Source organism: Triticum aestivum, chromosome 6B (assembly GCF_018294505.1).
Source record: "Triticum aestivum cultivar Chinese Spring chromosome 6B, IWGSC CS RefSeq v2.1, whole genome shotgun sequence".
In the NCBI taxonomy this organism is placed as follows: domain Eukaryota; kingdom Viridiplantae; phylum Streptophyta; class Magnoliopsida; order Poales; family Poaceae; genus Triticum; species Triticum aestivum.
The window spans coordinates 184,248,713-184,264,261 of record NC_057810.1 but is presented as its reverse complement, the minus strand read 5'-3'; the positions used below and the strand labels follow the sequence as shown (position 1 = coordinate 184,264,261).

The 15,549-nt window shown below is 41.4% G+C and overlaps 1 protein-coding gene across 13 annotated transcripts; it reads left to right on the top strand.

The window, feature by feature from the left end:
- Positions 1–304: 304 nt before the first annotated feature.
- LOC123136483 (DEAD-box ATP-dependent RNA helicase 27) lies at positions 305–3,002 on the top strand. 13 transcript variants are annotated; one of them, XR_006467026.1, is made up of 6 exons: positions 305–589; positions 699–804; positions 995–1,050; positions 1,876–1,955; positions 2,084–2,247; positions 2,538–3,002. XR_006467026.1 is itself a non-coding variant. In XM_044555859.1 (6 exons), the coding sequence occupies exons 1-5, from the start codon at positions 555–557 to the stop codon at positions 2,223–2,225; spliced, it is 360 nt and encodes a 119-aa protein (XP_044411794.1). In that variant the 5' UTR covers positions 305–554; the 3' UTR covers positions 2,226–2,247; positions 2,538–3,002. The 13 variants fall into 13 exon arrangements, 4 of the variants coding, with proteins under 4 accessions (XP_044411794.1, XP_044411791.1, XP_044411795.1 ...); XM_044555859.1 differs by having other exon boundaries at positions 1,866–1,955; positions 2,153–2,247; XM_044555856.1 differs by having other exon boundaries at positions 1,866–1,955.
- The last annotated feature ends 12,547 nt before the right edge of the window (positions 3,003–15,549 follow it).

Sequence of the window (15,549 nt, the reverse complement as noted above, 5' to 3'; positions counted from 1 at the left end):
CACTCTGGATTCCACGATTCTGGATGAACTGCAACAACAAAGTCATATGGTAATTCAAACCCTGATTGAATACAAAGGAAATTATAAGATGTGATTGGCATGATGCTCACAGTTACTCACCCATAAGCATATCCTTTTGTGAGGGTAAAACCTGCCACTGGGGGTTGTCATGCTGTACAACAAAGACAAAAAAAAAATCATTACTTTCAGATCTGCGTATTTCGTAATCAAACACAATAAGGGTGCTCTCTCGCCGTCTCGCAATAGACACGTCATCAGGGGTACTGTGTCGATCGGAGAGAAAACAAAAAGAGTAGGGTGCTCGATGAGTGAGGTGTTACCTGGACAAGTTTTGCTCGTCACCCCTTCCTCACGAAGCCGTGCATAGCTAGGGTTGGGGCCGCCGCCGCCTCCCGTCCAAGCTCCTTCGGGCTGTCCACTGGACAAGGCATTCTCAGATCCGCTTCTCCCCCAAACCTTCTGGTCTTCACGTTCCACCATGCCGCCATGATGGTTGCAGAGGAGGGGAGGAAGGGGATGGCATCGAGGTTCTGATGGAGGCCCTAGCTCAAGGCGGCGAGTTGCAGAGGTGCGGTCATTCCTCTCATTCTTTGGTCGTTCTATTTAAGATCTTGCCCCGTCCCTGAACTTGTTGTCAAACTCTTGGATATTTTAATTGGTGGCACTAACATGAGAAGTGAGGCCAACCAGCTTGTGAAGGGAGTCAATCTATTAGTTGCTACGCCGGGCAGGCTTCTGGACCATCTGAAAAGTACCGGTGGTTTCAACTACAAAGGGCTAAAGGTAAAGGCACTCTGGCCTCTATCATTTTTTCAAAGCTTCAAGGAAATATTTCTGTCGAAGTAGTGCGCATGTTTAAGTTAACATACTAAATAACAACAAATGCGCCCAGCAATTTCATACTTATATCTATTCTATTTGCATAATCAGTCACCTGGTTATTTCATATACTAACTTTTGTGTGCGTCTACAGTCTATCCTTTTTCTTGTCCAGGACTGGAAGTGTCTACCTGTTAATACTGAATTAGAGTATGTATGAAATCTCAGCCTATATTATTCCAAGTATATGCAAAATCGTGAAAGCTAATGGTTTCTATTTTTGCAAAGTTATTATTAGCTGTGTTACATGTTTTCATCTTCGTTGGTTATTACTGCCTCTGTCCCAGATTAACCGCAGTTCTAACACTATCCTAAGTTTACTATTTTAACTCTGACCAAGTGTACAGAAAAGAGTATCAACATTTATAGCATCAAATAGGTAGAATATGAAACATATTTCGTGATGATTCTAATGATACTTTTTTCCATGAATCTAAATTTGGCCAAACTTAATGGATGGCTAAGGACAAACCTAGAAATGCACTGATTTTGGGACAGAGGGAGTAGTTGCATTGGCAAGTCCAGTGGATATAAATGTTGTTTGTTATTCTGTAAACCGAATTAAGTGGGAACTAATTACAGTGGTAGAAGTGTTGGATCTGTTGATAAAAGTTCTTTTCCATAGCCATCACCAATACGAAATTCTGTTTTCTAATGAAAGGAACGTATAATTGCATTGTAAATATATTGTTGGGCAGGGATGGAATCGACCTTGTTGCCCACTCATACCTTGTCAAATGGCATATTTTGCCAACTCTGCTTGTCAGCCCACTGGAACTTGGCATATTTTGCCAACTCTGCTTGTCAGCCCACTGGAACTCCAAACCTTTGCTTGCATGCACATGTGCCATGGGTCACTAGTTAGCAGGAAAATGACATTGAATTACATGAAAATTGCTGTTGAAGGCAATGAATGTCATAACTGACCTCTCTATCTACCCTAATTTCTCTGACATAACTTACAGTATGTTGCAGTGCCTTATAATTGATGAAGTTGACCACATACTTGAGCAAAATTTCGAGGAGGACATGAAACAAATATTTACCTCCCTCAGGTATGTCATCATCTGGCAATTTCATTTCATATGCAAAGTGCAGCCTTTAACTTTCTGCTGGAATTGCTGTATTTTGTCCTGGAATTGTTATGCAGAATAGGTAAACTGTTCTCTTTTCTGCCACACAGGCTCAAAATGTTAGTGGATCTGTTATTCAACCTATTCAAACTTCCCCCAATTTCCCTGTCATCCCACAGGTTGAAGATATTGCAAATTTTACGTTTGGGAAAAAGAAATAAGGACACCGAAAACTTGTTTATGTTGGAGTAGATGACTTGACTCTGAATTAAAGGTATGGAACTGCTTCACCCTGCTGTTCAACTCTCTTTTAAAGAATTTTTGGTTTATTTGGTATGAGAAAACTGTGATGCTCTAGCAGCCTACCGTTGTAGTGCTGCAGCAGCGCTCTTCTTAATTTCACTTATTTGTCCGATATTAAACCTGTTAAGAATTATAATTATAATTGTAGAAATGCTGACAATAATGTTGTTTCTTGGCTTTAACTTGTCACAACAAACTAATTGTGCTTCAACATGGTAGTGAACCAAACAGCTTCATTCTTTATTTTCTTTCTTGTTGCAGATTTTGATTCAGCCTGGAGGTCCACAAACACTCATTCTTGTATTCAACAAACTGAGAGATGTGCATCTTTACAATAAATTTGCTGACTGCGATCTGAATTGGACCCTTTTATCCTTGAAGATGCACCTTCAATTCGGCCAGGACACTGTCGAGAGCTCAGGATACATACAAGTCGAGCTAATCTATGACGACCCAAAACTCTGCCAAGTAGTCTTGGATACTTGGTACTGTGAAAACCGCAATCATCTATAGCACTATGCTCCCTGGTTTTAAAGGCCTCACAGCCAATTGAGGACTCACCACAGGAATAGAGTGTCATGTCCTTTTGTACCCAAGAGGATTTGGAAGAGTGTTTGATAGCATATGAAAAACAAAGGGATTTAACAAAGAGGTTTGATTGAATGTAAATTTTCCTCCAAAATGTAGTACAAATGAATTCTACAGAAAAATTCCTAAGAATTTCAATCCTACGAATTAAACGAGCACCGTAGGAAAAAATTCTACAAAATTCATAGGAAAAAGCCCTGATTGTGTCGATTTGGATTTGGTCCCGTCTATTTTGACTTGGTCGTGGGCTTAGTCGGTCCCTTTGGCCAGCAGAGGAGGCTAGGTCGAGGCTTTCGCCTAGGCAATGGCGGGCCTTGCCGTCTTGGGTAGAACAGTGGCTTCAGTGGCAGTGGAGGCGCTGGACGGCGGCAAGCAGTTGGAGGCCTCCTCTCCTTCCCATGTGGTGGAGACAGTACGCACCCGACAAGCTCCACTACTTCCCGCATCGCTGACCGGAGGGGTGGGGAGCGCCGGCCAGGCAGGGGCGACGGGAGAAAGGGCAGAGAGACGGGAGGGTGGCGTGCAGGCGCAGATTGAATCATTTGTTCCCGGCCTTACGTATGTGCATGTAGGGTGAGCAGGAGAAACTGAGGTTATTGTTGATCCCATCCCCATGAAGCAACAGTTGGTGGCAAATTTGAAAAGCGGAAAGAATTATATGAGGATCAAGACCTTGATAAGGCAGTAATGGAGTCCAAGACAAGTCTGGAGATCGCTTTGAAGACAAGAAAGCTGTGCAAGGATTAGGTTCATTTCTTCCTCTTCCTGATAATGACAGTCATGCATCACATTGTTTTTGGTCGCTGATAAACAAAAGTGCATTTGGTCAATATTGACCCTCCACCATTCTAAGTATATAATTCTCTGGTTAGGCCGCTACAAGGTTGATGACTAACATGTAGAATAGCATAGCATAATGTCGGAATATCCCAAGAAATAAGTGTAATGTTTGATTTTGTTTCATCTAGGTTGTATTTCCCCCATGCGTTTAAGTTACTCCTGCAAGCAATTGTATCACTGCTCCCCCTACTTGAATAGATTCTGTAGTGCGCGAAATCAGAATGAGCAATTGGCAAGTAATTAACTCGGAAGTAGAACATCATCCTATTTATTCCAATAGATGGGGATTCTGCACTTCAGCTGTGCACGAGACGATTATTATCTGCATGTATGTTTGCTTTCATAATTTGGGACAGAACAGAGAAGCAATGAGATGACCGTGGCACCGCAGCCCTCCAGGAAGGTAGTATCGGATGCAAATTTGAATCCAAGGCAGCTGGCAACATGGGAACCTCCTCCAGCGGGTTGGACTGCCCTGAACAGTGATGGTTCGTATGCTGAAAATGATGGAACGGCGGGAGCTGGTATGGTCTTGCCTGACCCGGCCGGTGCTATTATCTATTCCTCTTGTCGGGAACTAAGACTGTGCTCCTCGCCTCTGCAATCTGAATTAGTTGCATGCCTGAAAGGCTTGAACATAGCGATTCAATGGAGTGATCTACCAATCATTGTCCAAACAGATTGTGTGCAGGCTGTTAAGCTTATTACCAGCTCAGATGAGAACCGGTCAACAAACTTGATGTTGGCGCAAGAGATCAAGGAGATTCTCAAAGGAGATAGAGAAATTTTAGTCAAGCATGTTAGACGGGAACAAAACTCGCTAGCCATTTTTTAGCGAACTTTGATAGAATAAAGAAGCGCACTGCGGTGTGGCTTCACTCAGGTCCTGACGAGGTACCTGCTGTTTGTAATGCAGACATCGCCGCCGCTTGATTAATAAATTCTCTTTCACCCCGCTAAAAAAAACAGAGAAGCAATGTGCTGGTACTAAAAGGTTCTAGCGCTATCAAAGCAAACGGCTGATGGCTGCACTGAGGCCTACAACGTGATAGCTAACAGCTGCGCTGATCTTGGCGATTTCGAGGGAGCAGCAAAGTTGTACGAGCTCATTGCTTTTCTGTACTGTCACAATCTTTGAATTTGATTCAAATTTAATACGCGAAGTAAAAAGGACCGAAGGAAGATTGCAGCCCTGCGATTAAGGCGCTTGGACGTTGTTGGAAATAAAACACTCAGCTTCTTGCATGGCCGGGTCCGTCTCTTTGACTCATTACGCGCGGTAGTACGGGTGGAGGGGTTGAGATTCGCTGATTTTACCGAGGCTGATAAGGCCTTGTCAGTGTTCCATCGTTTACAGGTAGCATGACACATAAGCAAAAAATATATGACACAATATAATAATCAAAAAGAAGAGAGCACTTCCATACTGACTGATGACAATGCCTCGCGATCTAAGCCCATGTACTTCATTAAAAGCATTAGAATAAATCTGAGGCATACCATGAATCATCCGAGGACCAAGCAATTATACGAGCACGCCATCAAAATTTGTTAACGAGGTTCACCGATATGGCTACATCCCCGGGGTCTGATTATGGGCGCTTCTTCCCATGACACCGCTACAATACCGCACCCGGTCGCCCTGGACACCGGCACATGACGCCGGCTTCTGCTGCGTTACTGTGCTATTATGTTGGCATATGTTACATCGTGTGTCTACCCCAGTATATATGAGAGGCCTAGGATACAAGTGTCCTACTAGGACACGACTCCATATCCTATTTAAACACAATACTACTCAAAGTCTGTTACGATCACACTTGATAGCTTGGCACAATCACAGTCGAATTACACAGGAATTGGAGGAATTTGTCTAGGGTTCATGGGATACAAGGAGAAAAGGGGATCAGGAGTGAGAGCCGTCGCCCGCCAGTGTCTTCTCTCCGCTTGCCTCTTCCTGGTGCCTGCTAGCTTAAGTAGTTAGGTCATCCATTCTAGGCCTCTGTATCGCTTGCTGGGCTTGCGGGCTCATTCATTCTTGTCTTGGGCTTGATCGCTGGTGTGGGCTGGTGTAGTAGTGGCCGCGGGTTGGGCCGTAACATTCCTCCCTTCTTGAGAACTAGCTTGCCCCCAAGTTGGAGCTTCTGGATAATGGTGTTGCAGCTCGTCGCGGTCCTCCCAGGTCGCCAGAGACGCCGGTTGATCGGTCCAGCGGATGAGCACTTGCGGGACTTGGGTTTTGGCCCGGCGGTGGAGACGAGTGCCCAGAATTTCCACCGGTTCGGGACTGGATGCTCCTTCAGCTGGTAATTCCTCCAGCGCCTGTTCTGATGGAGGAAGTGCTCGACGCAGTTGAGATACATGAAAAACTGGATGAATGCTGCACGGGGCGGGAAGTTGAAGCTTGTAGGCGACCTGGCCGACCCGTTGCACCACCCGAAACGGACCAAAATTGTAACATCCTAATTTTTCAATTTGGATGTTATACATAGATCATCATATGCATATCATATTTACTTTTGCATTTTGTTGGGATCCTAAAAATCTTAAGCAACTCAAGGACCCAAGGAGAGAGTTGGAGGTTTCACAAAAATTCATATTTGAATTTATTTCAAATTTGAAAAGAGGATCAATTTGATTTTATTATTTTTTCTCTCCAATTATTTCCAATATTAAAAATAAATGAGAGAAGATAATATGCCTTCTTCAACCTAAAAGAAATATTGGAGAAAGAATTTTAAAATCAAATTATTATTTATTGATATTTTATTTGAATTAGAAAAAATTTGCATTTTTAAAATTGCATTTTAGTCCAGAAAAATGTTCATCTTGTCCTAAATATTAGGTTTGGACAGAGAAAATTATTTTTGGAATTTTTAGAATTTTTTTATATTTATTTAGGATTTTTCCTTTGCAGCAATTTTTATTTTTTTTAAGTCTTTTCGGACCGAATTGGGCCGAAGGCCCAGCCAGCCCAGCTAGCGCCTCCGCCTTCCCCCGCTTCGTGCGAGAGCCAGACTCGCCGGAGTCCGGGTCGGCCGCGCCCCTCGCCGGCTTCGCCTCCAAGTCGGGGAGCCCCCCCGGGCCTTTATATACCGCCCGCAGCCGCCTCTCCACCCCACCAAAGCCGTCGCCGCCGCTCGCAGCCCCACTGCCGTCGGTCAAACCTCGGCTAACGGTATAAAATCGTTCGGTATTTTCCCCTTTTTTACGGTTTAGATCAGTTTATTTTTTAGATTTACTTAATTAACGAATGTTCATTCGTTCGTACGTTTTAACACACGGTTTTCGTCGAATTAGTTTTGTTAGCGAACGTTCGCGTCATAGTTTTTTCTTTTTAGTTTATTTTCGGCCAGGGACTTTGATACGTCTCCAACGTATCTACTTTTCCAAATACTTTTGCCCTTGTTTTGGACTCTAACTTGCATGATTTGAATGAAACTAACCCGGACTGACGCTGTTTTCAGTAGAACTGCCATGATGATGTTTTATGTGTAGAAAAGAAAAGTTCTCGGAATGTCCTGAAAATCCACGAAGGCACTTTTTGGAATTAATAAGAATTTCTGGGCGAAAGAAATACACCAGGGGGCCCACGGCCTGTCCACGAGACAGGGGGGCGCCCCCCTATAGGACGCGCCCCCTATCTCGTGGGCCCCCTGGACCTCCACCGACCTCAACTCCAACTCCATATATTCACGTTCGGGGAGAAAAAAAATCAAGGAGAAAGTTTCATCACGTTTTACGATACGGAGCCGCCGCCAAGCCCTAATCTCTCTCGGGAGGGCTGATCTGGAGTCCGTTCGGGGCTTCGAAGAGGGGGATTCATCGCCGTCGTCATCATCAACCATCCTCCGTCACCAATTTCATGATGCTCACCGCCGTGCGTGAGTAATTCCATCATAGGCTTGCTGGACGGTGATGGGTTGGATGAGACTTACCATGTAATCAAGTTAGTTTTGTTAGGGTTTGATCCCTAGTATCCACTATGTTCTGAGATTGATGTTGCTATGACTTTGCTATGCTTAATGCTTGTCACTAGGGCCCGAGTACCATGATTTCAGATCTGAACCTATTATGTTTTCATGAATATATGTGTGTTCTTGATCCTATCTTGCAAGTCTATAGTCATCTATTATGTGTTATGATCCGACAACCCCGAAGTGACAATAATCGGGATACTTCTCAGTGATGACCGTAGTTTGAGTTCATGTATTCACTATGTGCTAATACTTTGTTCCGGTTCTCTATTAAAAGGAGTCCTTAATATCCCTTAGTTTCCACTAGGACCCCGCTGCCACGGGAGGATAGGACAAAAGATGTCATGCAAGTTCTTTTCCATAAGCACGTATGACTATTTACGGAATACATGCCTACATTGCATTGATGAACTGGAGCTAGTTTTGTATCACCCTATGTTATAACTATTACACGAGGAATCGCATCCGGCATAATTATCCATCACTGATCCATTGCCTACGAGCTTTTTGTATATTTTTCTTCGCTTGTTTACTTTTCTGCTGCTACTGTTACAACTACTACAAAAACCCAAAAACAATTATCTTTACTTTTGCCACCGTTACCTTTATTATCATACTACTTTGCTACTAAATACTTTGCTGCAGATACTAAGTTATCAAGGTGTGGTTGAATTGACAACTCAACTGCTAATACTCAAGAATATTATTTGGCTCCCCTTTTCTCGAATCAATATATTTGGGTTGAATACTATACCCTCGAAAGCTGTTGCGACCCCCTACACTTGTGGGTTATCAAGAATAATTTCTGGCGCCGTTGCCGGGGAAGCATAGCTCTATTCTCTGAGTCACTTGGGATTTATATCTGTTGATCACTATGAAGAACTTGAAAGACGATAAAACCAAGATTTTGCCCTCAACTACGAGGGGAGGTAAGGAACTGCCATCTAGCTCTGCACTAGATTCTCCTTCCGTTATTAGTAGGCTTGCGACACCTAAACCTGCTACTGCTATGAATTCTGATATGTCGCATGTTATTGATGATGCCACTTCTGCTATGCATGATAAAACTACTTCTGTGCGTGATACTATTTTGCCATTAGGTGAATTTCTTGATAAACAACTTGCTAGAGTTAGGGGGAATGAAAATATTGAAGACGCTATTATTGATGATAGTGATGATGAAAGTTCTCCCAATGATTATGTATTGCCTGTTGTTCCTGAGGGTTATGTTATGAATGAAGAAGCTGCTAGGGAAATCTTTGCTTGCAATGATAGATATGATCTTAAGAAATTATTAGCTAAATGGGAGCAGCAGTCTCTTAATGCTAGAATGAAACCTGACCCTGCTTTTGCTACTTCACCTATCTGTGTTACTGATAAGGATTATGAATTCTCTATTGATCCTGAGATTATTACCTTAGTTGAATATGATCCTTTTTATGGCCTTGAATCTGAAACTGTTGTGGCACATCTTACCAAGTTGAATGATATAGCTACCCTGTTTACTAATGATGAGAAGTCTCACTATTATTATATCCTTAAGATATTTCCGTTCTCGTTAAAGGGTGATGCTAAGACTTGGTATAATTCTCTTGCTCCTGGTTGTGTGCGTAGTCCTCAGGATATGATTTATTACTTCTCTGCTAAATATTTCCCTGCTCATAAGAAACAAGCCGCCTTGCGGGAAATATACAATTTTGTGCAAATCAAAGAAGAGAGTCTCCCACAAGCTTGGGGGAGGCTTCTCCGGTTACTTAATGCTTTGCCTGATCATCCTCTCAAGAAAAATGAAATACTTGATATCTTTTATAATGGACTAACCGATGCTTCCAAGGACTACTTGGATAGTTGTGCTGGTTGTGTTTTCAGGGAAAGAACAGTCGACGAAGCTGAATTACTATTGAATAATATGTTGACTAATGAAAATAATTGGACTCTTCCTGAGCCAATTCCTGAGGCAATTCCTGAACCAATTAACCCAACTCCTGAGCCTATTCCTAAACCCACTCCAAAGAAGAGAGGTGTTTTATTTCTCAGTCCTGAAGATATGCAAGAGGCAAAGAAATCAATGAAAGAAAAAGGTATTAAAGCTGAAGATGTTAAGAATTTACCACCTATTGAAGAAATACACGGTCTTAATATACCGCCTGTTGAAGAACCACATTGTCTTGATAACCCAACACGGGTAGTAAAGGTAAATTCTCTCTATAGATACGATAAAGTTGAAATACCCTCCACTAAATTTCATAGCCCATGCTTAGACGAATTTGATGAATTTATGGCTAGACAAGAAAGTTTTAATGCTTATGTTGGTAGAGAGTTAAAGAATAATGCTTTCGAGATAGGACGCATAAGCGATAACTTGGCTAGAGTTAAAGGTAACTCCAACTCATTAGCAAATATGCTTCCATGGTTGCTACTCAAGCTGAGCAAGTACTTAAAGCTCAAAATGATTTGCTTGATTAATTAAATAATAAAAATGACTTTGTTGTTAGAGTGGATACTAGAACTGGTATAATGACTCAGGAACCTTTGTATCCTGAAGGCCACCCTAAGAGAATCGAGCAAGATTCTCAGATAAATAATTTAGAGACACCTAGTTCTTCTAAAAAGAAGAAAAAGAAAAACGATAGAACTTTGCATGCTTCTAGCGAACCTACTATAGACACACCTAAGAATCCCAATGATATTTCTATTTCTGATGCTGAAACACAATCAGGTGATGAACATGAACCTAGTGATAATGTTCATGTTGATGCTCAACCTAGCAAAAACAATGAAGTAGAGGTTGAACCTGCTGTTGATCTTGATAACCCACAATCAAAGAATCAACGTTATGATAAGAGAGATTTTGTTGCTAGGAAGCACGGTAGAGAAAGAGAACCATGGGTTCAGAAACCCATGCCCTTTCCTCCTAAACCATCCAAGTCAAAGGATGATGAGGATTTTGAGCGCTTTGCTGAAATGATTAGACCTATTTTCTTACGTATGCGCTTAACTGATATGCTCAAAGTAAATCCTTATGCGAAGTATATGAAGGATATCATTACAAATAAAAGAAAGATACCGGAAGCTGAAATTTCCACCATGCTTGCTAATTACACTTTCAAGGGTGGAATACCAAAGAAACTTGGAGATCCGTGTGTGCCAACTATACCATGCTCCATTAAAAGAAATTATGTTAGAACTGCTTTATGTGATCTTGGAGCCGGTGTTAGTGTTATGCCTCTCTCTTTATATCGTAGACTTGAATTGAATAAGTTGACACCTACTAAAATATCTTTGCAAATGGCTGATAAATCAACTGCTATACCTGTCGGTATTTGTGAGGATGTGCCTATTGTGGTTGCAAATGTCACTATCTTAACGGACTTTGTTATTCTTGATATTCCTGAGGACGATAGTATGTCTATTATCCTTGGTAGACCTTTTCTTAATACTGCAGGGGCTGTTATTGATTGCAACAAAGGCAATGTCACTTTTCATGTTAATGGTAATGAGCATACGGTACACTTTCCGAGGAAACAATCTCAAGTTCATAGCATCAATTCTATTGGAAAAGTTCCAACTATTATTATTGGAGGTTTTGAATTTCCTCTCCCTACTGTCAAGAAAAAGTATGATATTCTTATTGTTGGGGATTTTCATATCCCCGTTGAGGTAACTTAGTGTTATTCGAAATTTCTCTGGTTCCGTGTTATTCAGAATGAGTTTGTTAACAAGACTTGATCAACCTTGTTAGTGGATTCATTTTGATGATCACGAGATGGATGAAACTAGAAGGCACAACCTTCTGTACCCACTTTTTACTTTATGTTATTTAGAATAAATAAAGTAAAAATAGTATTATCCGTCTAATTTCTAAATTATCCGTGCATAAAAAAATATCCCGAAAATAAAAGTGCTCCAAATGCCCTGCAAATTTAGTATGATTTTTATGGAATATTTGAGGATTTTAGGCACTGAAAACACTGCAGGAGGGGCAAGCACCAGGCCACGAGAGTGGAGGGCGCGCCCACCCCACCTGGGCGCGCCCCCTGTCTCGTGGTCCCCTAGTGGCCCCCCTCGACTTATGCCAGCACCCACACACTTCATCTTCTACCTAAAAAAATCCCCATCCAGCTCAAGCACGAGTTCTAGCTCATTTTGCTGCGATTTTCGATCTCCTTGCTCAAAGCTCCATTCACAAAACTGCTTTGGGAGATTGTTGCTTGGTATGTGACTCATCCATGGGTCCAATTAGATTTTGTTCTAGTGCTTTATTCATTGCAAATTTTTTCTGCATAGGTGACCATGTTCTTGAGCTTGCATGTTAAATTTATGAGGTCCCAAGCAATTCTAATGCATGATATAGGCTCTAGGCACTTGTAGGAGTAGTTGCTACCATTCTTGTTAAGTTTTATTCACTTTTATTTTGAAGTTACTAAATTTCAGAAATTTTCAGAAAATGTTAAGGAGACTTTTAAGGGGTTCTTCTAGCCAAGGCTCTCAAGAAAAACAAGCTAAAGAGAAGGAAAAAGCCAAGTATAATCTTCCTCGCTTAGCGGAAGTACGGTCGTGTGGGTGGCCATGTGATAATTTCTTGAAAGAAGCTGGAATTCATGAAGATTTTTATTCTTCGATCGAGAATGCGGACCTCACCGATTTCCTCCACGACCGGGTTGATCAGTATCTCTTACTTACCAATACTTTCGTGCAATTTTTTTATTATTATCCTAAGAATTCACCGCCTTCAGTATCATTTCATTTATATGATGAATTCAGAGAAATGTCTTTACGTGATTTTTGCGCGGTATGTAGGATACCCTATGAGGGAGAATTAGAGGAACCTCATCGTAAAGATGTGGAAGGCTTTGTTAACACTATAGCTGTAGAGGAGCCAAAGAAAGGTTCCGAGGCAGAAATCTCTAGCATACACTTTCCTGTTTTACGCTACTTTGCTATATTTGCTAGTAGATGCTTGATTGGTCGTGGAAATAGTGGAAACTTTAGTGTTCCTAATATTATCGTTCTTCAACATGCCTTGTTTGGAGACAACAATTTTAGTATGGGTGCCGTCGTTACTAAACGGCTAGCCCTGAATCGTACAAAAGGCTCCATATTTGGAGGTATCTATGCTTCACGTCTTGCTAGACATTTTCAGATACCTATTAGGCACCATGAGAAAGAGGAGACAAGATTGCCTCCTCACATTTTAGATTACAAGAGCATGGTAGCACATAAGTTTATTGTTGACAATGAAGAGAATATGCTTTTGTACAAACTTATATTTAATAAGAAACACATTGAGATTATTATTTTGCCTGCGCCTCTGTTGTTTGATTTGCTTGCAGAAAATTTTCTTGTCACGCCAGAAGCGGTGTACAATCATCGAGCCCAAGCTTTCACTCCAGAACATGAACCTGAGCCAGAACCTGCACTGGACCCCTATCGTGCATCATCTGTCCAGTGGGATCCGGAGATGACCAGCCAGTGGTATCCTGACTACACTTCCCAGTACACCGGGGAGAGTAGCGGAGGCCCTTGGTACTAGACCAACTTAGGCCAAAAGCCTAAGCTTGGGGGAGTATGTATTTCTCACCGACTTTACATTCATGTTCACACACTAGCCGTCGGTGCTCATACTCTTTCATTGTATTATCCATGCTAGTTTAAATTTCTTTTTCTAGTTTTCTTCTTGTGTGTTTGATAAACCTTCAGAAAAACCAAAAAAATTAGTTAGTTTAATTTCCATGCTTGTAGTAGAAATTAAAGTGAAAACCCAAAAAGATTTCTAGTTCTTCTTCTTACTTGTTGGGAGCTTTCCCGTGTAAATAGTTTTATTTTCTTTTCTTTCCTTTGGGGGTCGAGAAGACCATATTGAAAATGTTTAGTGGCTCTCATATGCATGATTGTTTATTTAACTTAGAGCCCATATTACTTGTCTTCTCTTTTGACTTGAATGCTTGCAGATTCCAGCTTAGTCCAATGCACGTGCACTCTTATTATTATACACATCGTTCAGTCGTGCAAGTGAAAGGCAATAATGACGATATATGATGGACTTATTGAGATGAGAAAAGCTAGTATGAACTCGACCTCTCTTGTTTTTGTAAATATGATGAGTTCATCGTTTCTGATTCAGCTTATTATGGAGTAAACATATTTGCAATGACATTTAGAGATTATAGTTGCTTGTTCCATGCTTGATTAGCTATGAGTTATAATGGTTTACCTTGCGTGCCAACATGCTATTAGAATGATTATGATGTGGTATGATGGGATGGTATCCTCCTTTGAATGAATTGAGTGACTCGACTTGGCACATGTTCACGCATGTAGTTGAAACAAATCAACATAGCCTTCATGATATTTATGTTCATGGTGGATTATATCCTACTCATGCTTGTATTCGGTATGAATTAATTTTAATGCATGTTTATGTTGTCGCTCTCTCAGTTGGTCGCTTCCTAGTCTTTTGCTAGCCTTCACCAGTACTAAGCAGGAATACTGCTTGTGCATCCAAACTCCTTAAACCCCAAGGTTGTTCCATATGAGTCCACTATACCTTCCTATATGCGGTATTTACCTGCCATTCCAAGTAAGTTTGTATGTGCCAAACTCCAAACCTTCAAATGAAATTTTGTTTTGTATGCTCGAGCAACTCATGTTTCAACTAGGGCTGCCTATATCTTCCATGCTAGGTGGGTTATTCTCAGGAGTGGACTCCGCTCCTCATTCACAAGAAAGGGGCGGTAACCGGGATGCCCAGTCCCATGATCCAAAAATATCAAAGCAAATCAAAATAATTAAACAAAACTCCCCCAGGGCTGTTGTTAGTTGGAGGCACTCGTTGTTTCGAGCAAGCCATGGATTGATGCTTGTTGGTGGTTGGGGGAATATAAACCTTTACCATTCTGTTTGGGAACTGCCTATAATGCATGTAGTATGGAAGATACATCCATCTCATAGTTGTTGCGTTGACAGCAAAAGTATGCTACTCAAAATGTTATTCAATCTCCATTTTAAAATCGAGCTCTGTCACCTCTACAAATCCCTGCTTCCCTCTGCGAAGGGCGTATCTATTTACTTTTATGTTGAGTCATCACCCTTCTTATTAAAAGCACCCGTTGGAGAGCACACTGTCATTTGCATTCATTACTATTTATATTGGGTATGACTAGACTGGATCTCTTTTACCATGAATTACAATGTTTAGTCAATTCCTTGATCTTTAAAGGTGCTCTGCATTTATGTTTTGCGGTCTCAGAAAGGGCTAGCGAGATACCATTTTGTTATATCATGTTATGATTGTTTTGAGAAAGTGTTGTCATCCGAGTTTTATTATTATGGCTCGCTAGCTGATTATGCTATTGATATGAGTAATTGTGAGACCCAAGTGTTATTGTGAGTATGGTTAGTTCATAATATTTGCTGAAACTTGAATGCTGGCTTTTCATGTTTACAACAACAAGAGCAAACAGAGTTTGTAAATTTTTTTCTTTATCACTTTCACTTTATCAACTGAATTGCTTGAGGACAAGCAAAGGTTTAAGCTTGGGGGAGTTAATACGTCTCCAACGTATCTACTTTTCCAAACACTTTTGCCCTTGTTTTGGACTCTAACTTGCATGATTTGAATGAAACTAACCCGGACTGACGCTGTTTTCAGGAGAACTGCCATGATGTTGCTTTATGTGTAGAAAAGAAAAGTTCTCGGAATGTCCTGAAAATCCACGCGGGCACTTTCTGGAATTAATAAGAATTTCTGGGTGAAACAAATACACCAGGGGGCCCACGGCTTGTCCAAGAGACAGGGGGCGCGCCCCCCTATAGGGCGCGCCCGCCTATCTCGTGGTCACCCTGGACCTCCACCGACCTCAACTCCA

Excerpts from the sequence above, each read along its gene's own strand:
- LOC123136483 (XM_044555856.1), top strand. The coding sequence starts at position 555 with ATGGAGGCCCTAGCTCAAGGCGGCGAGTTGCAGAG. Across the intron at positions 590-698 it reads CAAGGCGGCGAGTTGCAGAG|TGAGGCCAACCAGCTTGTGA; the intron begins GTGCGGTCATTC and ends TAACATGAGAAG. Across the intron at positions 1,956-2,083 it reads CAAATATTTACCTCCCTCAG|GCTCAAAATGTTAGTGGATC; the intron begins GTATGTCATCAT and ends TCTGCCACACAG.